The sequence below is a fragment of the Aspergillus vadensis genome, assembly GCF_003184925.1.
Source record: "Aspergillus vadensis CBS 113365 unplaced genomic scaffold BO88scaffold_24, whole genome shotgun sequence".
NCBI classification, from domain to species: Eukaryota; Fungi; Ascomycota; class Eurotiomycetes; order Eurotiales; family Aspergillaceae; genus Aspergillus; species Aspergillus vadensis.
In genome coordinates this window covers 639,572-664,855 of record NW_020292062.1, presented here as the reverse complement: position 1 = coordinate 664,855, position 25,284 = coordinate 639,572, and the positions used below count along the sequence as shown (strand labels likewise).

At 49.3% G+C, this 25,284-nt stretch overlaps 10 protein-coding genes across 10 annotated transcripts; 5 read left to right on the top strand and 5 right to left on the bottom strand.

Moving 5' to 3' along the window:
• Positions 1-903: 903 nt before the first annotated feature.
• On the top strand, positions 904-2,698 carry BO88DRAFT_471007 (vitamin H transporter; the record flags this gene model as incomplete). Its single annotated transcript, XM_025711688.1, has 5 exons — positions 904-1,189; positions 1,256-1,372; positions 1,438-1,996; positions 2,087-2,497; positions 2,558-2,698. Exons 1-5 carry the CDS (start codon positions 1,002-1,004, stop codon positions 2,696-2,698), a joined length of 1,416 nt encoding a protein of 471 aa, XP_025559584.1. The 5' UTR covers positions 904-1,001.
• An 823-nt stretch (positions 2,699-3,521) lies between these two features.
• Positions 3,522-4,394, top strand: BO88DRAFT_437891 (short-chain dehydrogenase; the record flags this gene model as incomplete). The annotated part of the gene is made up of 1 exon (XM_025709647.1): positions 3,522-4,394. One exon carries the CDS (start codon positions 3,522-3,524, stop codon positions 4,392-4,394), a length of 873 nt encoding a protein of 290 aa, XP_025559583.1.
• Positions 4,395-4,592: 198 nt separating this feature from the next.
• Positions 4,593-6,633, bottom strand: BO88DRAFT_395016 (uncharacterized protein; the record flags this gene model as incomplete). Its single annotated transcript, XM_025705177.1, has 3 exons — positions 4,593-4,720; positions 4,768-6,450; positions 6,507-6,633. 3 exons carry the CDS (start codon positions 6,631-6,633, stop codon positions 4,593-4,595), a joined length of 1,938 nt encoding a protein of 645 aa, XP_025559582.1.
• A 2,040-nt stretch (positions 6,634-8,673) lies between these two features.
• BO88DRAFT_470985 (short chain dehydrogenase) lies at positions 8,674-9,597 on the bottom strand (the record flags this gene model as incomplete). Its single annotated transcript, XM_025711687.1, has 1 exon — positions 8,674-9,597. A coding segment is annotated over one exon (924 nt), but the record flags the coding sequence as incomplete, so codon positions are not given.
• A 1,779-nt stretch (positions 9,598-11,376) lies between these two features.
• BO88DRAFT_470984 (class I SAM-dependent methyltransferase) lies at positions 11,377-12,328 on the bottom strand (the record flags this gene model as incomplete). Its single annotated transcript, XM_025711686.1, has 3 exons — positions 11,377-12,118; positions 12,190-12,219; positions 12,276-12,328. The coding sequence occupies 3 exons, from the start codon at positions 12,326-12,328 to the stop codon at positions 11,377-11,379; spliced, it is 825 nt and encodes a 274-aa protein (XP_025559580.1).
• Positions 12,329-13,057: 729 nt separating this feature from the next.
• BO88DRAFT_457013 (uncharacterized protein) lies at positions 13,058-14,426 on the top strand (the record flags this gene model as incomplete). The annotated part of the gene is made up of 4 exons (XM_025710965.1): positions 13,058-13,207; positions 13,268-13,372; positions 13,454-13,830; positions 13,904-14,426. The coding sequence occupies 4 exons, from the start codon at positions 13,058-13,060 to the stop codon at positions 14,424-14,426; spliced, it is 1,155 nt and encodes a 384-aa protein (XP_025559579.1).
• A 1,828-nt stretch (positions 14,427-16,254) lies between these two features.
• On the bottom strand, positions 16,255-17,695 carry BO88DRAFT_470980 (cytochrome P450; the record flags this gene model as incomplete). The annotated part of the gene is made up of 5 exons (XM_025711685.1): positions 16,255-16,445; positions 16,539-16,640; positions 16,753-16,935; positions 17,041-17,502; positions 17,557-17,695. The coding sequence occupies 5 exons, from the start codon at positions 17,693-17,695 to the stop codon at positions 16,255-16,257; spliced, it is 1,077 nt and encodes a 358-aa protein (XP_025559578.1).
• A 935-nt stretch (positions 17,696-18,630) lies between these two features.
• Positions 18,631-19,723, top strand: BO88DRAFT_428598 (UbiA family prenyltransferase; the record flags this gene model as incomplete). The annotated part of the gene is made up of 2 exons (XM_025709093.1): positions 18,631-18,672; positions 18,797-19,723. 2 exons carry the CDS (start codon positions 18,631-18,633, stop codon positions 19,721-19,723), a joined length of 969 nt encoding a protein of 322 aa, XP_025559577.1.
• An 861-nt stretch (positions 19,724-20,584) lies between these two features.
• Positions 20,585-20,917, top strand: BO88DRAFT_457010 (uncharacterized protein; the record flags this gene model as incomplete). The annotated part of the gene is made up of 1 exon (XM_025710964.1): positions 20,585-20,917. One exon carries the CDS (start codon positions 20,585-20,587, stop codon positions 20,915-20,917), a length of 333 nt encoding a protein of 110 aa, XP_025559576.1.
• A 2,615-nt stretch (positions 20,918-23,532) lies between these two features.
• Positions 23,533-25,250, bottom strand: BO88DRAFT_470974 (phosphotransferase family protein; the record flags this gene model as incomplete). Its single annotated transcript, XM_025711684.1, has 3 exons — positions 23,533-23,651; positions 23,673-24,987; positions 25,245-25,250. 3 exons carry the CDS (start codon positions 25,248-25,250, stop codon positions 23,533-23,535), a joined length of 1,440 nt encoding a protein of 479 aa, XP_025559575.1.
• Between the last annotated feature and the right edge of the window lie 34 nt (positions 25,251-25,284).

Genomic DNA, 25,284 nt, shown 5'->3' with positions numbered 1-25,284 from the left:
GAAAGACTCGAGTTTTCTCTCCAGATTCTGGGGTTAACGGCAGTCCCACATCGCGGCAGCGCAACAGACCCGCAAAACCAAACTTACCCGGATCAAAGACCATGGTCTCGTGTTTACTCGTGTTTATGTGTTCCCCGTCTTATTCATATGCAATTCACAGCATTCCAGTTATTTTATATTGCTTCTTGGTACCATTACAATCAAGGCCATTTTCTGTAAAGGACCTCTAAGTGGATCAGAGTTAAGCATCGTCCCGAGCTAACCATGCAGCCACCGACTGGGTTTCATACGATAGCTGCACATTCCAATTTATGATATCCACGCTCACATGAACTTGGGTTGCAGAAAGAAACACTAAGTGTAATTTGCTCGTCGATAGATGGCTTCGTGACGAGAATTAGTCCACCCCTGTCTCATCACCATGATTCCTATTGATCGCACATGAGACTATATATATAGCGGTGCCTGCCGTTCGAGCTAATTACAGCATGATCTTACATGCGAGAGAATATGTATACAGGTATTACTACCACTTAGGAATCTCCCTTCCAGGACGATGTCTTCCAATACGTTCACTTGTTCGAAACTGGATTCCTCTTAGGTAGCCAATGCCCGTTACGGTCAACTGCTATCCACCTCCACAAGCACTGCACTACAACAGCTTTGTGAATGGTGCCAATGGCGCAAAGAAGAGGTCCCGCAGTTGGACTCGATGCGAAACCCTTCGACCTAATTGCTCATTGCTGTCTGGGCTGTGGGGAACCCCAAGGGGCGCGGAGAAAGATTGTGGAGGTGGATACGGTCATGCTTAATCCGGGGCATGACAGGTGGCCTGATGGCCGCAGGTTTGTTCGACTCCGACATACTTGGGCATACTCAAAGTAGTTAGCTAGCTTTGCATATCCCGGGTAGATGGTGGGACATAAACCTGACAAGCCCACTATCTCAGCCCTTGACGCCTTTCTCTTCGACTACAGTCCTCGCTGTACTTACAAGCCATCATGGACACAGTCGACATTCACGAGGGACAGCTTAAGGATGCCTCATCGCACGAGATCGAAGATGTAGATGCGACCGATGCGATTTCCTTCACGCCGGAGGAGGAGAAAGCGCTGGTGAGGAAGATTGACATGACCCTTCTACCTACCGTCTGGGTCATGTATCTCCTATCCTACCTGGACCGGACCAAGTAAGTGTGACTATGTGCTCATCTGGAATTGACCAGTTTCAGGGGCTAATGGTTTTCTCTGTGCAGTATCGGCAATGCCAAAATATCCGGGATGCAGGTAGACCTCAATCTGACCTCAAACGAATATTCCATTGCTCTAGTTGTCTTCTTTGTCGGATATGTGGTGTTCGAAGTTCCTAGCAAGTATGGCTTCTCTACGTACGTGTATTAGTCTGAAACTATAATAACCAAGCGTTGTTTACGAACAGTTTGGCGTTGGGTCGGTCACGTCCATCCATCTTCCTCTCTACTATCATGATTCTCTGGGGCGCATTGACCTGTGTCATGGCTGTTGTCAAGGACTTCTCGCATCTAGTAGTCCTGAGAGTCATCATTGGGTGCATTGAGTCTGGCTTTGCTCCCGGAGTCTTACTGGTGTTGTCATCATGGTACAAGCAGACCGAGCAGTCCAAGAGATTCGGCGTGTTCATCTCGGCGGCCGTTCTATCAGGTGCCTTTGGTGGACTCATTGCGGCCGGCATTGTCGATGGCCTTGAAGGTGTGCATGGAATTAGAGGCTGGCGATGGCTTTTCATCATTGAAGGTGTTATCACCGTTGGTTGTGCGCTCGTATCTCTTTTCGTCCTGCCTGACTTTCCTGCTACAACGCGACGACTGTCCGATCGCGAGCGGCAGATAGCTGTGGCCCGACTGGCCAGGGAGAATGTCACGGCAACCACCGAAGATACCGAGCATTTGAGTAGCCTGGGGGCGTGTAGAGTAGCCTGCAAAGACTTCCGCACCTGGGCCTTTGTGATTGGATATATGGTTCGTTTATTCTTTTGTCTGTCTTACATCTTCCAGATTACCTCCGCGATAAACCAGATTCTCTTACTAAATTTGTCTCTCGAGATTTAGGTCATCGTTGGGTCAAGCACCCTAACATACTTCTATCCTACCCTAGTCAAAGGGCTCTTCGGCGACGCGTCCACCGAGAAAGTCAACTTCCTGACCGTCCCGATCTACGGCGTGGCCTTCGTCGCCACAGGTATCACGTCCTACTGCGGTGACAAGTTCCCCACCTGGCGTGGGTTAATCATTGCTGGCTGGCTGGCATTTTCCCTGATCTGTTCGGTCATTGTCTGTGCCGTGTACAATTTCACTGCTCGATATGTACTCCTGGTTCTTATGGCCGCTGGGCTTTGGTCCACCAATGGCGGTACACTGGCGTATGCCTCCTCTGCCTTTGCTGGAATGCATCCGCAGGCAAGAGGCGTTGCTTTGGCGATGGTAAATGCGCTGGGAAATTTAGCACAGATTTACGGATCGGTATGAGTCTAACCCCAATGTTGGTGTTACCTAGTGGTAGGACTAATTGAGATGTAACAGTATCTTTTCCCTGACAAGGACAGCCCAAAATACATCATGGGGTTCTCTGTGATTTCTGCCATGCTGGCAGTGGGCGTGGTTGTCTTTTTGGTCTTGCACATCTGGTTCCGTCGCCGTCTACGGTCGGGGAACGTCCAGTGATGGTGGCGTGAGTGCGGGCGGTTTATGGACGGCAAAATTACAATCCATGCTTGTTGTGAAGTTATCGCACCACTATCTAAGGCGAACGCTTCTCACACAGTGTTCAATTATATGTAGAAGTCAATCTGCCGACTCATTGAAAGATAACTGTCTCCAATTATAGTAGTTTTCCGTAGACAGGCTCATAATACGACAGTGAGCATGTCTCATCATGCTAAACACACACTATTTGTGTTGCGGAACTGATGTGGAGTATGCTGTGAAACATAAGGTTACAAACCTTTGGCCAATAAGGCATAGAATATATACAACCGTGAATTGAGACAACGATCGTGAGCATGATGTTGTCATCAATGCATATACATTGGTCTCTAGCCACAGGCCTAGGTGGAAACTGGAGAGAGCGTCGATAGTGTGGCCAAGGACAAAACTGCAACAAGCGAGATACCGTGTGGAGATCCGAGATGCGCCCCGACCACCGCTGATCCGGGGTGGCCTCGAAGCGAGGCACTGAAAGACCCACCGGCCCATTGGATACCTATTAGATGCAGATCGCAAATTGACTTGGACTCGCTTCGGCAACCAACGACCATCGCAATTGTGTCCCATTGGCCACATTCTTCCCCGGAGAACTGAGGCATTGGCCAACCCGTGGCAGTACGAGCATGTCCCCAGAGAGCCATGCGACGCCTGTCTATCGAGCAGTGCTATCTTTATGGACCACAAAGCAAAGTTGGAGAAACTTAAAATAGGCAAGTCGCCCCCTGCAAGAGGCAGCCAACCTTCGAATAAAAATTAACATCACCTAAACACATCTTCCACTATGCCTCCAAGTATGCTTGACACCCCAGCGACCAGCGCCAACGGCAACGCGACCGCATCCAACACGTCACCAGCCTTTCTTGACACCACCCCAGGCCCAGACTATGACTGGAAAGTGTCTTTGAAGGGAAAAGTAATTGGCATCACCGGAGGCAACAGGGGTATCGGGCTGGCTCTCGCACAAGTATGTCTCGTCAACGACGCAGAGGCTATCTATAGCTTAGACATCTTCGAGCCCGGCGAGGAATTTGCTGCCCTTCAAAAAGCTCATCCCAAGCGACTTCACTACGTCCACTGTGATGTGACATCCGAGGAGAGCGTCAACACTGCCATCGACGCTGTCATCGCCGCACAAGGTGCGATCCACGGCTTTATAGCCAATGCCGGCATGACAAAGCACCAGCCTGCTTTCGACTTCAGTCGCGCCCAGATCGATCAATTGTTCAACTTGAACGTCTTCGGCGCTTACTTCTGCGCTACTACAGTCGCTCGTCGTTTCATCGACCTCGGAATCAAGGGGTCTATTGTCTTCACGGCTTCGATGACTTCCTATCGCCCCAACCGTGCAGCTCCTTCCGCTCCCTATGGAGCCACCAAGGGTGCTGTGCGAAACATGACACACACACTGGCCATGGAGTGGGCCAAGCATGGGATTCGCGTCAACTCGGTATCACCAGGGTTCATCAAGACGGCCATGACTTACTTTGTGGATCAAGCACCGGACTGGGATCTCAAGATGCAGTATTATGGCGGTATGCCTAGGTTGGCGGATCCCAAGGAGCTGGGCGGAGCTTATGTATATTTGCTTTCTGACGGTGCGTCGTATACGACAGGCATTGATATTCCCGTGGCAGGAATTGTGGGGGCATGGTAGAAAGTAGACTTAGAGACACAATCTCCAAAAACATATTCCATGCATTATGCGATCGTTGTACCTTATAACATTTGTGATTGAAATAACCAAGAGATTTAGTGTAGTCATTGAACTTCTGTCATAAGATACATGTTCTGGCATGGGCTCTGTGAAATACATCATATTATATACATACATCTTCAATCCCTGGTCGGGACTTCACTCCTGCCATACCCTCTGCAGTCGGGCAACAAGACCTTTTGCGGGAAACTTACTTATCCGTAACATGTTGTCCAAAATGCGTAGCAGCTCCTCTCGCATATCGGGCGACCGAACAAACTGGCCAACTTGTATGATGTTAGTCTTGGATCAGAACAGGACGAGTGTGACTTACCTCCAAATAACGCCTGTACATTGATGAATGCCATTGCGCAGTCATGCTCCTGGCACGAATTGGCAATCCCACAGACCGTTTTAACACTTTCCGTCAGCTGTCTATCACGGAGCAGGTAGGCATTAAGTCCGCCCAGCGTGGGCTGGTTCAGCAGGACTGTCGCCTTGGCGAAATGATACATCTGCATGGCACCTGCATGACTTCGCGGATGGATCCATATCGGAGGAAAGACTACGCTTGAACCACCACCCCCGGCAACTGTCACGGGCTGGTACGAGGCGGGCAGGATATGATACCACTCATCGAGCGCACTCAGAAGTCGGTCACCCTGCTCAATTCGTTCTCTCGGATCCTGGTGTGGCGGGATTGCAGCCGAAGCGGCATATTTCACACACTTCCCGCAAAGGTAGACAATTCGTGTAGCTAGCTCGTCCGAGGTAAGTTCCTCGAGAGGTTTGCGTGCACGCCAGAAGGTGATGGTGGGCCGGCCCGCCTGAAAGGCTGCCCAGATGTCTTGTCGCAACCAAGCCCACCATACGGCCTGTCGCAGACCATCAGCCGACTCCCCATCATTATCCTGAGACCGCTGGATCCAGAACGAGCCGCGCAGATGCTGCTCCCAGACACTGCTATTCGCAGCGCTGTCCGCATCAAACATTTCATATGTGCTAATCATGGTGGCTGTCGCCAAGATCTCGTGGGAGTCGGCATAGGATGGATACAGTAGTGTTTGTGAGAGATAGTGAAGGGTTTCGTAGTAGTACTGGGTCGCCATGTTGGTTGGAGCAGAGTCTGATTCTGTCGACAGAACGGTTCCGGGCAATGAAGCTGGGGTACCTGCTACATGGTCATCTGCTGCATCTCCATCCCCTCTATGCCGAAGACACAGAGACATGTGCTTGGCGCCCACTGCAAGGATAGACTTCAAGAGCCCCGTGTTTCGTAGTGCCAGGTGGGGCACAACATTACTGAAATGGTGAGCGGGATCAAACAAGTCTAGGATCGGCCCAACCACCTCGATATAGTACTGAAAGAAGGTGAGGTCGGTGGGCGATAGTTCTAGCCTACTCGTGGTGTTCCAAGGCTGTGATAAATCCTGATAACCTGGTAAGGGTGATCCAGTGTGGCCGTCTCCATGGGTCGGAGCGTGTCGCTGCTGCTTAGTGTACCTCGCCTCCTGCTGAAGCCGAGCCACGGGAAGTTCAGGGGCGGGTGACTGCCTACGAGAGAGTGCAATCTCAGGAAATCGCCATCTGGGGTCGCCGCTTGACGTATCATTCAATCGTTGGATGTGGTTAATGGCATCCCGCGCTAGCAAGTCGTACCACTCGAAGGGGGAGATATTGAGCAGGGAAATTTGACTTAGCGAAACTGGAGACGTCGGGAACGCAGGTTCAAGGCTAGGCAATCTCTGCTCATTGAGTTCGTGCAAGGGGTCGAGGTGCGGCGACTCGATTGAGTCGTCTGGATGCAGTAGTACAGCGGCCTCAGGGATGACCGAGGCGGTCGGATGAGACGTCGATGCTGCTGCAACATTCGAGTGATGTTCTTGGGGCTTCGGCGAGTTCTCCTCGACAGCATCTGGATTGCTTGCCCTGTTGTCCTCAGCATGGACCTCCTGGCGACCCGTTCCTTTGGGACTCGAACGCGCCCTGGTGGGCTCCCAGGCAGCCGCGGGGGGAGCTGCAGCTGTAGCTGCATGTCTCTGATCAGAGTGCTGTGTCGCGTTCGAGGCATACCGACAGATGCGAGCAGACTTGGAGCATCGCAAGCAGGTCGGCTTACCGTCATCGCACTTGACGCGTCTCTCTCTGCAGGTAAGGCTGTTTGGTGTGTAAGCGAGCTTGGTGTTCGCTTAGGTGCCATTGTGAAGATGGCAGAGCAGTTAACGAGCAAGGGGGGATCCACCTACCATCCTGTCTTTGTTCTCAATCCTCGTGAGCGTGAGGGTCTGATGCGTCGACGCGGCTTCGCCGTGGCGCTGCCCCTCGTGGTCGACCGTGGCGATGATGAGTTACCACCGACATTCATGGGGATGCATTCTTCCACTATGGAGTAGCAGTTTTGGTGTTGGGGGAGTGGCTTTCGTCTCGAGGGCCTCCCGTCCGTTAAATACCCGTTCGTTACCCGTTACCATTCTTACCCCGCGTTTGGTCTGCCCCACTTTGATGTTCGTATTGCAAGAAAGTGAATCCCTTCAGCCACTATGTCGTGAAGGGGGAAAGGGAGATTCAAATTGGCGATAATATACTGTTCAACGAAAATATGGTTGCCGGCTGGGCAAGTTATATAGCAAGTCTGCTTTTCATCAATGGCCCTGAGAGTGAGGAGCACCTTTCGGGCGGGAAAAATATATATATGTACAGTGAGTTCACCGTGGAGGTAGCATTCTCTGAAGCAAAAGTAGGCCACCATCTGTTTAGACATACAAGTATAGTAAGTAGTGGACCTCACATATAGACTCTTTACAACGGTGTGCCTGAACAGCGTAGTCCAAGATTTACCATTTGATGAATTCTGAAAATATCCACCCCTTCTCGAATCTCCACAAATCGAACCCTATCCCCGGCTACCAATTCGACGCTTTATGAGGGGAGAGACCCAGACTGGTAATGTATGGCTCTTGGATAAACATCTACTTGTCCATTAAAAATTTCCAAAAATTCCCTGCTATGTTATCTAGAACCTGGTGGCTACTGAGGGCTGAAACCCGACTTATATTTACGTCAAGAAAAGTATTAGAACAACACAAGCACCTCAACTGGGTCCAACACAGGCATGGATGTTGGAACTAAAGTATTTATTCCACACCAATTGTGTCAGTCTTTTGTCCTCGCATCCACGGGCTCATCATCGGCCGGCTCATACTGAACGCCCACACCTACCATGACTGCTTTCCTATGGCTACCAATACCTGGCAACCAGTGGTATTCATGATTCCTAATACCAGGTGGCTCCCACTTCATAGTATGAACCCTTTCAGTCTGGTGCTTTCTAAGACGAACGCCGCGACATGAAAACCCCATTCAAACGCTGTTGCAGCCTGATAAAAGGCCCAGCGATACGCACTTGCTAAAGTGCGAATAGTCGGGCTTGGAACCGCCGTGGATGGCGTATATGAGCGCATAAAAAGCCTTCTTTTGGGTCGACGCATAAGGCATGGTGTAATATCCCCTCTATAATAATCACCCATGTTTCCAAATTCATTCTCGTGGTTGTCTGCTGGACCCCGCAAGAGGGGTATGGTGGTCATTTCAAATAAATCTTGCCGTTTCACTGAGTACACTCAGAAAATGTTAGTGGGGGACCATTGTTGTCCAATAGACGTGGATGTACTACATAGGTGTTTGTTGAAGGGTTCGGAAAGCTCGGCTCAGTTTCGCCCAGTTTAATAATGCCAATGATCCCCTTATGCAAACCAGCTGGATGACGGGGTTTCAGCCACTCACAGCTGGCCTGAATGTACCAGAAGGTTTTTGAGAAAGGGGCAAATCCTCTTTCCTTGTGACCGCCTATCCCGCAATTCTCACTGTACCCCTGGATGTCACTGAACTTAATTTGGGAAAGTCACAGTCGCTAAAGGTACGTATGTTGCAAGTTGCAACCTTCGCCGTCAGCCATGCGAATAGCGTTGGGTCATTGGGCGGGAAGTTCGCTAACCAGACAATTAAATTCTCCATGCTTGGCGGAGGGCAAAGGGACATTCATACTAAGTAGTACGTATTGCACGAAGGGATACACCTTCACTCACATCCTAGAACTCACCACAATGACTAACGTTGTACGTAGTGATGTTTGCTTTTCGTCTTCGTCAAATGTGTGATAACCATTGATTAGGACTATGATTCATATTTATCCTCCTGGAATTACAATGACATGATGTGACATGATGTATGTAGCCAGTAATTACACAATCGTCCCCACGTGTGGTGAAAGCTCCGCCTGAATCCATCTGAACAATCGCTCCCTGAGGTCATGGTCCCGGCTCAATTTGGATCCATTTTCGGCCTTACCTATAGGGCCATAGTACTGTCCGTGCTTCGCTTCTGGGCTAATAGCCGCAAAGACTTGAGAGAGAGCGCCTTTCTCCACTGGTGTGGCAGCCAGGTAAATCGCAGCATGGAGGAAGGTTTTAAGGAAGATGCCAGTGGAGGAATGATGAAGATTGGTTGCCACCATCCCGGGATGGACCGAGATAATCTTCACCTTTGTTTCCCTCGCAGCCAACGCTCTAGCATAATGGAGATTGGCGAGCTTGGACGTGGCGTAGCGCTGAGTAGTGCGGCGGTTGGCGGCGGTCGTACGAAATTCGTCGAAGTTGTACACATCACTGGGCGCCATAGCGTGTGCAGCAGAGGAGAGCATAACCATACGAGCTTGGCTATTGACCTCTGCTGTCCTGCGCATAATGGGCAGTAGAAGCTGGGTGAATAAAGCAGGACCCAGCACATTTGTGCCAAATTGGATTTCGTATCCGTCAGTGGTGACATCTTCCGGAGTCATCATTATGCCAGCGTTGTTTATGAGGATGTCAAGGCGCGTCTCTTGACGAAGGAAGTCTGCGGCAGCTTCTTTGACGCTCTCAAAGGAGGCGAGATCCAGTTGGAGAAATCGGATCTTGGTGAGGCCTGGATTTTCCCGATCAAGCTGGGTAATTGCTTGTTTAGCTTTGGTTCGGGACCGAGCCGCGAGATAGATGCGAGCTGGGTTGTGCTTGCTGAGCTGGCGGATCGTTTCATACCCAAGGCCCGCGTTGCCTCCAGTAACAAGGATTATTTGGCTTTGAAGGTCGGGAATACCCTGTTTGCTGAATGTTGACATTTTGAAATGATGGGACGCTTCACTTGGGGTTCTTTCTAACGTAGGTCGAGTCAAAACAGACTCGAGGGCGGCAAGATGAAGCCTAGCAGGGTGAATGAAGAAGTCAGACAGCGAGTCTTTGGTTCCAAGCAAAATCTAAATGCGGCAAATGAATCACTTATATAGCTTCAGAGTATTCCTTAAGCTCCCAATCGAGCATATTCAATCAACAGTTTCCGGTAACATTATGGCCATTACCATCTAGGAATATTAAGTTGATGCGTCGATGTAAAGTTGTTGTTTGGACGGCGACCATTGGCTGATAAACAGTCATCCGGCTGTACCCACTTAGTACTTCGCAGTACTTAACCTTGAAGAATTGGCCAGTTCTAATGATGTGATTGGCAACACGTCCGTCATCCATGTCCACTCGCTTGAGTATTACTAACAAGATCCGACCCCTCGACCAGGGAAGACTGACAACGATCCCCACCCTTTTGTCTTGAAAGGACTATTTCTCGCGTTCTCCTGTTGACCGGTAGGGATAAATTAAGGAACAATGACACTATTTCCACCAAGAATCATCGAGAAATAGCTAAAGTAAACTAAGACCAACGACCGATGTGAATTGAGAATACACAAATGCACACGCAGTTGGGGTGATGTCTTTCAGCCTTGGGATAAAGACATCGATAAGCAGGCTTGGTACTGAATATTGATGAATATTGGATCGATGGCGCCTACCGGCCTAAATCGTGGAGCAGGTCCAGCTAATCAATTGTAACGAAGGGGCGGAGAAAAGAGAAGGGTGAAAAGTCACACATTCGTACAACAGACTTTAAGGCTCCGACGCGCCACACAGCGTTTACTATGGACCTTGGCCCTTCTTTGGCGCTGAGCTTGGTTGGTATTTGTGTATTCAATCTTGAGCAGTTACCTGTACTCGTGAGGCTTACCGCGGTGTACTAAAAGTGCAACGGCTATTATCATTGCTTCTTGACAAGCACTACAGCCACCAGTAAAGCTAGATTATGACGTGAAATTGGCCACCCTCATTTGTATTATCCATGCTGTATGAAAAGGAGGCACCCAAGTATTTTAGTAAAGGACGTTACACCGATCACCACATCTGCTGCAGCAAAAGCGCAGCTTGCAACTTTAAAGGAACATACACACCGTCTGTTTGCCCTGCTATTTACTCCTCTAATCCACCCAGCGCGATGGGGCCAATCGCGACATAGTTTGTCTACCGCAGTTGTGAATTAAGCTCCAGTCAGCGCATTGCTACCTACGCCGGGCTGCTAATGCCGCCTTTCATGAGGTTGCCGTCGCTCTGCTCGAACCGACCTGCAGAATTCTATCCTGCTTGACAAATGTTAGGATTCGCGTCGAAAAACTCCATCCAAGGCGAGTTAGCCACAGACTTTGCTTGGTAATTGGGAAGCCGTCTCCTACTGGCTCTAGGTGAGGTTGTACAGGCTGGCGTCTTTCAAGGTTGAGCTAATCTGCCCTGATGCCAATCACAGACATTGACCACAGCAGCGCAAAAACCGTTACTTAGAGCCAGTAGAACCTGAAAGATAAATCAAGTAAATTTTATCCCCTGCTAAGCTTACTAGAATTAGTAGTACAATAGCTATGTCGCCGGAGGACTGTAAAGGTATATATCACTCGGCATACAGAATAGTGCCTCCTGACAGTAAGGTATTACGATGATCAGTTCGGCTGTATAGTGGTCTTGCAAGGACCATGATATTTATCTTCGGAATGTACGATACATGATATCAACAATAACAATATGACCTGGTCTTACGAACTCTTGGGCCTGAAACCCCAAAAGATGTGCGTATCGTAGCGAACATAACATCCCGAATCGATATCCTTATAAGCCTGCTCAACAACGGACTCGAGCTCTTCTGGGGGAATGCCACCTCGTTTCCTCGCAAACGATATTAGAGCAACCATGCCATTTTTCGAAACGGCCTTGCGCGTCCCAGGAATCCTGTCAGAGCTAACCATATCATGGCCAACATTGACAAGCCCAGCAGAGAGCATGTTATTGTCCAAAGAGTCCCATCCGTGCCGTAACTGTTCACCTATGCCGTCCCTAAATAATTTGCTTAAGCGTCGTGCTGCAGAGCAGGTTGTATTTTCTCCGCCACGCAAATGCCATGCACTGCCAAAATTACACTCCTCCCACTGCAGTGCACCACCGGGCTTCAGGAGGCGGCATAGGTTCTTCACTACTCCGCTCCAGCTAGATGGAAGCAGGCCGGCTACTATAAGGCGCACGTGGACAAGGTCATAAGTGCCGACCAGGTGTTCCGGAACGGGTTCGAGCACGTCAAGTGGAAAGAGCTGTACGTTTGGTGGCAGGGTGGTTGCTGGAGGGAAGAGAGCAGTCGAGATGTCGGAGCCATGTAAGGTCGCCTCGGGATAGATTTCTGCGACTTTCTGCAGAAAGATACCGGTACCAGTGGCAATGTCAGCGATGCGGGAGGTTGGTAGTAGAGCTGCACTAATGTTCGGGTGTATAAGGTATCCGATGTTCCTTAACAGGTTAGTCAGGAACCTTCACAAAGGACGGCTAGGCTTAGCAAGCGTGGAAGTAGGTGAACCAACTGGGTTGTCAGGTCGAATTGCTCATTGAGCCTGGTGATAGCGAGACTGTTAGAGATACTAGTCCAAGCATCAATGACTATATATACCTTTCTGCCTCTGCCTCATTGCGAGGCATATTCTTGCTGTACGTATCTGGCATAGCTGGGACCGCTACTGTGAATGCCGGCAAAGTCTGAAGTGCTATGCTTTCCGTTGTAAATATGGGTCGAAAGAGGCTCCTTATATGTCACCAGTTAGCCGTCTGCGTCCTCAGTCGGGGTTTGGGTATGAAACCCAACCATGACATGCAGCCTGTGGGTAGGCTCTTGCGAGACTAAGCTGAGGAATCGCCCGGACTTGGCCGAGCTGACCGGGCACATGGGCCAATAGCAGAATCAGGAACACTCGGTCTTTCAGAGAGCGATACGGCAGAGTGATCTTGGAGCAGGGAACTACCCCTTACAGTATGATAGTAATTCATAATACCACACCAGGTATGTTTGACCTGCCGCTGTCCAATGAAGCCTGCAGACACTATACAGTATGTTGTTTGCGTGATCCGTCTCACAGCAGCCCCCACCTACTCCGCCTCCATCTTCCGCTGTTTTCTGGTTTCGATATTGGCTAAGAACAGCGTTCTACGATAATTTGTGATCGACATCTGTCAAGCTACTGCATGTCAGTTTCACGCATCCAAGTGTTCCGTGCCTGCGCCCTTTCCAGCAGCTCAGCCCCAGTGGACGCACCTCTTGTCACACGAGTGGCCAAGCCTGTGATAAAGACAAGTCATCTACTTTATAAAGCAGATCGCAGTTCGAAGGATTTGCCTCCCTCTTTCTGTACATAGCGTCTCTTTCTGTCAACCAGTCTACCTCTTTTGACACCCACAATGCCTCTCAGTTCCTGCGGTATCTCATTTCTTGTTTGGAATGTTTGTTTCAATTGCCTTACCACAACCATTGTCGCCCTACGGCTCTGGGCAAACTATTCCGACCGCAAGGGGGTGCGACTTCCGGATTATATGATGCTTGTTGCTTATGTCAGTTGTCCTCCCTTTGGCTATTACCCTCTTCATTGGCCATTGCCAACCCTTCTCTAGGTCAGCCTTATATCAAAAGCAGTGTGTGAATGGTGGTGTGTCTTCAACGGCCTGGGCAAGCCCGCTGCCGACCTCACCACGTACGAGGTCGGGGTTATATGGAAGGTACGTTTACCCGGCATGAGTTTCTTATACCAGGAGTCATAGATCAACAAACTGATGAGCGTCCAACATACACACCTGCAGTTCTTCACTGCTGCTTCTGTGACCTGGCTCTTCAGCAGCGTCGGATGTAAACTTTCTATGCTCTCCCTCTATCTCACCTTATTCGGTGTTTCGCGCCAATTTCGGACCGTCATATATGTCACCAGCGCTATCGTTACTATCTATTTTCTGGTACTTCTGCCACTGTTCCTTACAAACTGCCACCCATTGTCTTATGGGTGGAATCCCGTACCCGGTGGCGGATGTCGAGATCTCGCGCTCGAGGAACCTATCATCATCGGTGTGAATATCCTTCTTGATGGCCTTGTCGCAGTTCTTCCAATTCCAGTCATTTGGAAGCTGAGGATGCCGCTTCAAAAGAAGATTACTATTGTGGTGATGTTCTCATTGGGCTTAAGGTATGTTCTAGCGGGTAGTTCGGACTTTATTGGGACTTGAAATACAATATACTAATACCAGACATCGGCATAGCGTTGTCGCTGTGTTAATTTGGCGACTGGTCTTGACCGTTCACTCAGCCTCCGACTTCTCGATTAGTACTTGTCAGATTCTTCTCCCTAGTGCGTTGGAAATCTGGCTCAGTCTCATAGTCGTCAGCCTGCCCCCAATCGCACCGCTGTTTCAGCGGCATGTGGCACCGCGCCTGGCCTACCTAAGACTCACGTCGAAGAAGGAAGCGAGCGATGCACAGCGTCATCGAGCGGGAGCGGATAGGGCAGAATATACAATTGGGGGTAGTCCTCAGAAGGGGAATGTGTCAGGGCAACAAGGTGTGGATCAATCTGCGTCGACTACAGAGTTGGTGGACCGCAGTCAAGACCAAGTGTATACAGGGAAGATTGAGGCCGTGAGACAGGGAACGTCCATGGAAGACGAATGGGATGCGAGAGAGCTTACTCCCGGCAGGGGCTATTCGGTGGGTAGCATGATCGAGATCAGAACTGATGTTTTGGTGCAGCGTGAAGAGGCTAGGCAGGGGCTTAGTGAGGTATAGGAACCCGTAGGACGAAGTCCCAACGCACATCACATTAGCCTAGGTAAAAGTCACCAGTAATCCCGCTCAATTGAATGATAATGTGAGGCAATTTAGAACGTCAGATTGCTTCGTAGAACAGGGCCACTTCCCCCCTCCTTTACATCGAGTATAGTGATAGACAACCCTGGCAGTGGCCTTTTTGTAATCTACCGCTGCCTTGGAATTGGGTAATCTTTGATAGCACGTAAATACATAGCACGTTCTCACCAAGTTGGACAGCGCGGCCCTACTGAAAGCATCTGAGCGCAGGTTTGATGTTTCAAGCGGCTTAGAGAAGCGGGCTGAAAATGCATTTCCCGTCTTGGCCGATGTGGGAATCTGTTCGCCATCTACTGCACTATTCCACAAACATGGAGATCATTCAAGTGGATGGTGGCTAAGCTGGATGGATCTGCAGATGAATGGAGGCTGTTGGAGTAAGACGGGAGATGGGTGTATCTCGTCGTCTTCCGCAACCAACAGCATGTCATCAATAAGGTGAACCAACAAAACGCGCTATTAGCGATGTTTAGGCGAAAATGCAGAGTGAGAGATCTTCAAGGTGCTGCCGCCTCGCGTCTTACTTGGTGTTTGCTGCATAGGAATAGGTTGTCATGGCTGGCAGCCACGGGAAGACAATGCATGCATGGCGGGGATTACATGCAGCCGTATGTGCAGCATTCCTAAATCAGAAGGTGGTCTTGAAAATCTGATTGGGTCAGTAGGTTCTTCGGGACCCACTTCCTACATTACTTAGTTTTCATTACCAATTTCCTCTTGAGTTCACTACTAGTAGTAGAAAGTACTAATTCACTGTAGAACGACCACCCAGTGCACCCGATCCATGATGCCTACCAGCCTTGCCAAGTCACCGGTCTGGGCCGAGACAATCTTCTATCCGTCGGATCGTGAAGGTCCAGCCATGATCCGGCAAACTCCTTTTCCCTCATTCGCTCCTATTACTGCGTAGGGGCGGGCCTAGATCCTGGATGATATACTACAGGGTAGTCTAACATCGGTTATGCTGCTGACTTCTGATGGTCAAACAGCATTGGACCACGCCAGTCACCCACCCCACGTAGCACGGCCCCAAATTGACCCATCTAATATCCACGCAGGCCAAAAATGATTCCATGAATCATCAGTCGCCAGCATATGCACCATGGCTTTCGTCTAGGTAAAGCAACAGAGTGATCGGGCATTGAGGTGCCATCTTGGACCCCACGGCTTCTTATTTGCATGTAGCCGGCCAACCGTGGCCTATCATTTTTTCAACTGTTTATTTGGGCGGTTAAGATGCCTGTCATCTCCGTTCCCGCGCGCCGCACTAGATTAGGTAGTGCTGTCCCCGCTCTACCCCTTTTGGGTAAGGATGTTCTGTCCTCGGATTTGTTCTTTTCACGGATTGACAACCTGCAGGAAACCAAACAGAGAGGAAGACAGACAGGCAACTTTGCCGTTCCCATCTCCTACCCGAACAACTTCCAAAAAGAAGCCTAGTACCAAAATGACGATCAAAAAAGCAGGAAAAGACGCGAGGGCGAGATAACGGTAGTACAGCTCAAGAATATTACACTCCTGTTACGAGGAACCCCCGTCAATTGTCTTCGTCTCGTCGCTTTAAAATGAGACTTACGTTTGAAATGATCAATCATCTCACAAAAACAGTATTTCTAGACTAGCCCTACTACATCGTATTTGCCAGATCCTTAGGAGCCTCAAAAGGATTGTTTGCCTTTTTCACGCCCCTCACAGTCTGCGGGGTGGCGTCGTACCATCATTCTAGTGCCCGGCTCTCTCCACTTGCCTAATTCCTTGGGCTGAACTCTAACCAGCACGGTCCTGGATTGGCAGTAAGCTGATCCTTCAGGTCTCTTTCCACTTGTTCGCCATTAGGACTGGCCGCGGCAAAGGATATCCGATACTGCATCACCAGTGATGCTACTACCAGCCGAATTTGTGTCAGCGCCAGATTCTTTCCCACGCAGCTGGTATTGCCTGTGACGAAAATGACATGAGTCAGAGACAATTTCAGAGGTGGTTTCGCAAACTTGGAGTGTGAAGGAGACTCGGGTGGTTGAATGTACTGACCAACACCAAATGGTGCAAACGCTCGTCGGTCGCGAACCAATTCCTCTTGGCAGTACCAACGCTCAGGGATAAACTCATTGGGCCGTTCGTATGCCGACTCTACTGTTGGTCTTGTCAGCATATTACAGGAGCTTAGGAGGTCATGCAGCCGATGCAGAAAAAAAAAAAAAAAAAAAAAAAAAAAAAAAAAAAAAAAAATTAGAGGAAGACGCACATCGTCCAATAGTATAGCGGGGGGCACAGATTTTGGTCCCGCCTGGGATAAACGTTCCGGCAATCGTCAAGCCTTCTGGTGGCGTAACCCGCGTACCAAACGTCGGGACGGCTGGAAGCAACCGCAGGGTTTCATTGATGACCCCGTTCAGGTGACTGAGTTTGGATAACCCTACCGCATCCTCTGTGGATGCAAGACTTCTCAGTTCCTGGTGAATCCGCTCAGCATGCTCCGGGTAGCGAGCCAGGAAATAGAACAGGTGTGTGAGGGTAGGTGCATTAGTGTCACTGCCTGCAACCACGAGTGTGGCAGTGTCACCACTCAGCCATTGCTCTCGGCGCTGATCGACGCTGGTGAAATGATCTTCAATGAAGAAAGAAGCGATGTCCTTATCCTGGATGGTCCGACACATCCGTTGTTCCATGCATTGATCGCAAAAGGCTAGCATCTGGAACCACCACTTCGCCCACCACAAACCCGGCACGATTGTGAACGCGAGACGTGGAATCCAGATAGCTGGACTAAATGGTCCAAGAAGAGCTAGCGCAGACCGAAACAGCAGGATACAGCGGTGCCATTCCTGGTTCTCCATCATTCCAAAATTCATGCTGAATGCAAAGTCACCCATGGAGTCAAACGCGAACCAATACATGAGCTCATTCACGAGAATGGGCTGGTGCTGCTGTGCAAGAATGAGACACTTGAGCTTGTGCACCTTCTGTATGATGCGGTGTTGGTATTGTCGAATCGCTGAGCACACTTTAGTACATATATGCGCGGTGGATATCGGAAGTATGCCCTTACCAGTGCTGCTCGTCGCACGCGTCCAGATTCTTCGCCTGGTGTTGTGCAGTGCACGGTCCCGTGTAAAAATCGACGATATACGGGGGAATAATAGGTCATACCAGTCTGAGCGGGTGTTCTGGTTCCCTGGACCGTCCATTGCTTCGTATGCTGCTGGGTGATAGACAGTCACTTCTGCCGGGCCTGGGGGGTATAAGTTACTCTCCACATAACTGAATGGGTGAGCTACGATAAAGGAATAAGAAGGGTAAAAAGAAGTGTAAAGGCCACGGCGTCAAAAGACAGCAGGTGGCAAATGTAGGAAAGGGCCATACCAGTTCTCACAAAAGTTCCATACTTATGATACCAGTCTTCGAGGACAAGGTGCCCCCGCGAGCTTCGACATCTCCAGACATGCCAGAGCTTGGTGGCCGCAGCCAATCGAGGACCAGGAAAGTGACACAGTCGGTGAAAGAAAAGGCGATATACAACAATGCTGCAAAAAAGAGACGAGAAATAGAGCACCATAATTCTTTCTGGTCGTAAATTGATGGAAGTCGAAGTACCATAATGGAAAGACATATTGTCATAGAGGTGTAAAACCCCAAGCACGATTAGATGAGCTCGAATAAGCATTGCGATTTTCAAATGCCATTCTCCATGGATGAAGACGAGCTGATGGGCCAAGAGGCCTGCAATAAGAGCGAAAATCTCTAACGTGAGCATGATGGAGCGATGTCGGTTTACTTTGATCGAACCCAGGCGAGGTCTTCGGAAGGGATCTACGGCCCTTCTTAAGTCTGTTTGCGAGGCTAGGAAGGCACGCAGGCTCACAAGTACTCCGAAACCGCCAATCCAACATCGAACTACCATCATGCATACAGTCGGGGGCCGTAATTTCATAAGCCGTTGTGGCTTTGCTGGTAGTGTAAAGTGGCCCTGCCGTGAAGAGCGAGGGTCCATAGACAGAACATGTACTATATAAAGGATCAACTAATGCCCATTTATGTGTCAGTGGCCAAACTGGCACATACAACGTCGGTCTCTATTCTTGGTGCATTCACAACTTGATCGGTTCCTCCTGATTGGGAAGGTATGGATTACGCTTCCAGGATCCCCAGCATCTCTCTACGGAAGGTAAGAGCAGCTACAGAATTTCAGTCACCTTCGACAGTGGCGATCGCTAACATGGATCCTTCAGGAGTTTAGCATTGCTTGGCCGCAGTGCTATCTTCCAGAAATCATTAAACGACCTTTTAAGTGGTTCACCTATCAATGTCACACCATCTTCCTATTTATCTATAGTGATTTCAAAACTATTGTTCTTCCCAGCACCGTATTTGGTGTAGTCAACTCTCTTGCTACTACCTCCTACGGCTTGGGCGATGAGACATCTATTACCTTGCCACTTCTCTTTCGACGAAGCTTCTCAGCTCTTCTCTGGGTGTCACTGGTCTTTATTCCCTTCTCGATCAATAACCAACGTACTCCATCGGCTATTGCCGAAGATGCTGTCAACAAGCCCTGGCGGCCAATGCCCCAAAGGCGCATATCACCTGCCCAAGCCCTAGTCTTAATGGGCTTTTTCATCTTTCTGGCTCAGGTTCATATCCAGCTGCGTGGAGGAATTGGAAGACGCCAGTCGTTGATTCTTCTCGCCCTCGACCTTTGGTACAATACTCTCAGTGGTGCGGATAAGAACCCTATAGTTCGAAACGCCATAAATGCCCTGGGATATACGTGTTTTCTGTCCGGTGCTTTGGAAGTTTCTTTGGAAAGACCTCTATCTCTATTCCAGCAAAGCCCACATATACATGCTGAAGAAAGCCATCGGCTCGATCAATGGCTTTTTATCATTGCATGTATTGTCTTCAGCACCGTACATCTACAAGACCTATATGATCAAAAGGGGGATTTCATCCGTGGCCGTCGAACCTTGCCGTTGGTTATTGGAGATACGCTTGCACGTTGGATAGTGGCTGTGCCAATGCTGTTCTGGGGAGTGGCATGTCCACTGTTCTGGCACCTAACATCGGAGATATTTGCACTCAGTATGAGCCTTGCCTGCATCGTCGCGTGCCGCGTCCTGGCAATGCGAACTGAGGAAGAAGACCGTACGACGTTCTTATTCTGGAACTGTTGGATTTCCATCATCTACATGATGCCGCTTGCTGCAGAGTGGGGGTAGCTTACTGGGCGTTCTCACCCTGCGCCTGTATACTTGTTGGGGAAAGTGGCATGTATGGTAAACATTTCAACGAACATCCTTGCAGATGGTGTATTGATTGAATGATAAGCGGCAGCAGGGTGTTGTAAGGTTTAGTCATTCGTTGCCTACCACAAAATCCAGTTATTACTAAATCACCACATAAATCCTACCTACATATAGCTTCCAGTTAGGCTAGCATCACTTGCTAAATATACTCTTGAAAGGGGATGCGGGACTTGTTGCGGATAATCATATTGCCATCCGGCAACACCGCCAGAGGAACCGCGTATCCTCCATTCATGCTTGGGGGCCATTGTCTCGCCATGGTTGATGTGCTATCATCATCGCTAAGGTATTATGTTGTAGACCAATTGATCCCTGCTCTTGGCCCCACCAGGGGGTGGGTGGGGTCACTACTAAGTAGTTGAGGTCATTTCAATCAGGGCGCCTATCAAACTCAATGTCAAATACGCCCGGCGTACAAATAGGGGCAGTTGAGGATCACCCAGACACAGCCCGCTCTGTTCCAAACATAACGACTCAGCCCCATAGAGTTTCTCGTTCTCTGTCCTCTATCAACACATTGTATTCGATCAAGCTCTTGTAACACTGCCTTCACTAGGCAGGAAACCATCAAATCATGCTCTTCACAGAGATCGTCATTGATGCTGCGCCATCAGCCGTGCGAGAAGCCGTGGGTGTCCTTTCCCCCCACCCCTCACACACCTTCGCTCTAGACTCATCGCCTTCCTAAGCTAGTTTCTCGACTTTGCAAGCCTGTCCACATATCATACAAGCTTCTATCAATCTATTCATCTCCCCAACCAACGTGACACTGCAATGCCAGGAGATCACTTGATATGCACAGTCGACAACATCCCGTGGCCTGCCATCGTGGAGGTCAACACGGCAAGTGTTTTCACCTGGCGGGGTTACATTCTTTGGAATTGGCTGTTCAGTGGCCTGCACAGCTTCAAGTTTGAGCCGCTCGATGCAGACAGCACTAAGACTCGCTTTGTGCAGTGCGAGGAATGGGGAGGTCTATTGGGCGGGGCTTTGTGGATGGTTGGTCGCCGTAAAATGGTGACGGGCTTTAACAATTTTAACGAGGACTTGAAGCGACATCTGGAGAAGGCGCCGGTCTCGGGAAAGAATGTACGGTTAGCGCAGTAGATTTGTGACCACACTGCCACTCTTGCCATCACAATACATGGACGACGTTGGAAGCTTGGCATCAGGATAGGAAACATATTGAGTGGGGGCCTGGGGAAGTGAGAATATGCAAGCCATACGAAGCGGATGATCCAGGGAGCAATCAACTACTTAGTACTTAGTGACTATCTCTCGGATAAACACGGATACTGGAATGTTCACCCCTGAGTATTGTTATGCACCACCCCCGCTGTCCCGCATCGTATTCTACGTATTCTTCGTCATTCTGCGGCACATACTCGGGTTGCAAACATCGGCTAGGCTGCGCCCTACTACTTACAGCCTTAACTTCTCAGCCGTCGTCTCCGCCCTCTGTATGCTGGCAGCGTACTCAGCGTGTCACTGGCGAACTGGAGCAATTTTATGGCGGGTAATTAAGTTACTTTCCCATTCCTCCCCCCCCACCCCCCTTCCCTGCCTGTCTCACTTGGTCAACTATAGTACCTCCCCTATAGCGCGACTCACGCCTCATTTTCCCGATTTTAGTAAATTCCGAACTTTTCCCTTTTCCATACCCCCTCTCTCGGTGCCCGTTTGGGGTTCTCATCGACCCCCAAACTAGTCATAACCCCTTTCGAATTTTATGAAGGTTGCATTCCGTGTCCAGCTTGCCAAATGTATGTGTCACGGAAATCACAGATAGATTCTTTCTCCACCACTTCTTCCTTCTTCCCGCGGCTCTGCTAACTGCATCACATGTTGCTGCTTGGCCCGGACTCGCACATTCCATCTGAGGCCGTTCTCGGTTTGGGTTTTGTAGACCGTGTGGCACAGGGATTCTTCCAGTGCGTATTAATGTCCAGTCTGTCGAAACAGATAACCCAGCCTTCCCGTACTGCTCTGGGAAGAAGCCATTCTCTTGGGCGCGTCCTTCGTTCGTCTGAGGCAGCAGGCTCGTTTAACCACTATGTTGATAACGGCCAGCCACATGAGGTATACACCGGTCAATTAGGTTCTGGGCGCCAGGGTCGTTCGAGATTCCTCAACACCAGGACTACTTCCATGCAAGACATAATAAGGCTCCTCAAGTCTCAGACTAATAATCTAGAATCATGATTATTGTTATGTTAATACTAGTACCAGACTTTTTCTCGCACTGTGTTGGAAGACGGGGCGGATAAGGCTATGTTGCACAGTTCGCAGCAAAGGGTAAGTCATCCCCTAGCTTGGCACTTAATCTAGACTACCACCCGCCGGAAGCTTCATATCGATGGTACTTCCGTCACCAGCCACGTTACCATTGGCTGCCAGGACTGCTATTGCAGTACGCCTGGATCTGCTGCCTCTACGTCTATCAGCAAAAGGGACCCCGCAGATGACAACTGTGCATCTAACTCGGCTATTTATAAGTCGCTAACGCATCCTGCAGCATGAAAGCTATCACGTTCTTGCCTCTGACCTTAGCAGCAGCACTGCTTCTTCAGGAAATCTCCGAACATCCAAGGACAGAATAGTCGTGCTATGGTGGGTATGATAACCGGAGCTGGAACATCGAGCGCGAGTATTCTTGCAAATTGCAGCACTCAACATGACGGCGATAGCACCGACAACGCCTGAGCATTATGACTGAGGAGCAAGCGTACATATTCCTTCCTCATAGGTAGTCTGACTAATGTGTAACTTAATAGTTAAAAGCCCTTTCCATGTTAGGCCCTGTACCAAAATAGCACTGATCGTGTTTCTCAGGAAACAACAATATCGGAAATTTGGAATGAAAAATCAGTATTTCTCAAGTCTAGCCACCCGAGCGCTTTGTGGAAGCTTCTAGCCATCCCCATAATTGGCACACGTTATAGTCTGGCACATTGCTCACGATCATTTATGGTGTGACTTACGTCCATGCTCTATTCACATCCACATTTGTTGTGTGTGACACTTTTCATATACCGCATGACGAAGTAGTGACCATTTTGCTGACATCAGAAACGTCCATATACTTGATGCTGATGATCAGGGGCTATGCTGTGGACATGCACCACTCAGTCCGCCCATGTATCTGGTTGGCCTTTCATGGGGCGATCAGGCGACCATCTCCGTTTGTCTACAGAGTTTCCTAGCGGTACCAGTCTTCTGTCTGGTCATGATCCCTTTATATCTGAGGTCTTTGGGGGAAATTGGTACCGCTGGTGCACAAACACCTTTGAGGCGGTCGCTATACTCCCCTAGACTGTATCGATGATAATAACTGCGCTCCTCCGCCAGCCTATCAACGATAATTGTAAGATGACCGTCAGTAGGGTATGCGGGGATATGATTGAGATAGAATTGACCATGGGGGTTCACACTTCGTGGCGTATCCTGCTGATCGTGTCTCTGCCAATGCTGATTGTGTGGTGCCCAAGGAGATGAAAATCGGTGTTACTGCCAGCCTTCCTACTAGATGTTGCATGTACTGTTGCTTGGCTATCATCACCACCCTACTACTATCTACGCTCCTCTTCATTTCTGTCATTTAAGTTTTCGACAAAGACACTGTTATTTGGCAAAGCGCTAATAAAAGTTCAATCGCCCTATATCTACAGGGTGCTGGACCTATCAACGTCGACCGTTCTCATAAAATCTCACATCTTACGCTTCTAAGCCTGTTCACTCGCATCTTCTTGTCTCTTCCTCTTCAGTATCTGGTAATATTCTTCAGTATACTCATCTGGGTCCCATGCCAATACCCTATTTTTCATCTCGGCAAGCTTCTTCACTACTAGTTGTTCCATCTAACCTCTTTGGCTTTCATTCAAGAGCTGTACCCTTTCTTTCCATGCCTCACTTACATCGTCAGTCTTGATGGCTCCATAATACCGTCTGTCAATCTCCAACCAGTAAATCGCATCAAACGCAAAGCTATGCAAAACAGCATACACAACCCAGAAGTCGCCGGTCTCCCAACTCTTTTCCATTTCAGCCGACAGTCGAAGCTCACTAGGCAGACCCTCGGCATCCTCACAGTGCCGTAATGCCGAGAGAAATGTCTTGAGACGTTGATCAAATATCCGTTTCCAGTCCTCAATTCCTTCAGACCATTCGTCTGGATTTTCGATCAGAAGCCACCACGGAGGTGCGAATGAGAACTCGACCGGTGCTGCATAGGTAAACTCCCAGTCCACCACACCAGTCACTCGTTCATCGTCATTTAGGAGAATATTGCCTGGTCGGAGATCATCACACCAGAGCCTGAATGGTCCATGCTCATGCCGTGCGCTGAAGAGTCTCCTTTCCTTGGCAAGTTTGTAGAACAGTTGCCTTGCAATATACTTCCGCCGACAGTCGTCTGCGGATTCGACTGCATCATTTCTTTGATGAATCAAATGTTGGATGTTAAGCTGTGCTAACGCTTCAATGTACGAAGACGTAGTCTTGAAAGTGGCATCGGGTGGTGGAAGCTGTGAGCGAGGCAATGTTCCCAAGCGAACGAGCTCGTTCATGTTCATTGTTAACGGACGACTGGTTATTTCCCAGGTACAGTCATCTACCTGCACAAGCGACCCTATCAAGCTGAATTTTGGCTTGGCAAGCTCGAGAAGAATCTTTGCTTGTTCGGCGTAGAGCTTCCAAAGATCCTCTTCATTGATGTCTGGATTAAGATACCCTCGCTTCTCCACCGGACAGCTGGGTGCATTCAATGCAGTATACATGTTTGTCGTGTGTTCAATGTGGCTCATCATAATAAAAGGGCTGAGTCCGAGTGGACTCTCATCTCGTGTCCCAGAGTGAAGAACAGAAGGGATTGGGATTGATGTCCGATTTGACAGGTATCGCATCAAAGCAATTTCGTTTCTCGTTTTCTCCTCGGGGAAAATGATCGCTCCAGGTTGCGAAAAGCGAATATCAGTCGCCCTTTGCGTGTACTTCATTTGCAAGATGATGTTAAACGAGCCTTTCCCGATGATACTGAATTCGGGGTCGTCGCCGGAATCATGTGTCAGGATGAAATTTGCAATGTCTTTCTTCACCTCGACGTTAAGAAATTTATTGACCCAAGTGTCCGAGATTTCGTCCGACTGCTCCCATGCCACATCGTCATAGCTCATTTGGGGCTTCATATTCGTAAAGGCAAGCGGTATCGTCGCTCTCTGGGGACTCTGTCGACTCGGTAGGATACTGAGTATAGGTGACTAATATTGCTTGAATACCCCATCTGGTACATGATTTGCGAGCATTGCCTGAAATCGGGGATGAACCTTTTATACCATTTGCAAAGTCGAGGGTTGGAGCAAGATTCCAAGGAATATGCCGTCGAATAAGCCACGAGAGACAAAGTTGGCAACGGGATCAGCCGTGATTTATCTGTCACAGCCATGACAACCCAGCAGTTTATCAAATGGTTATGAATA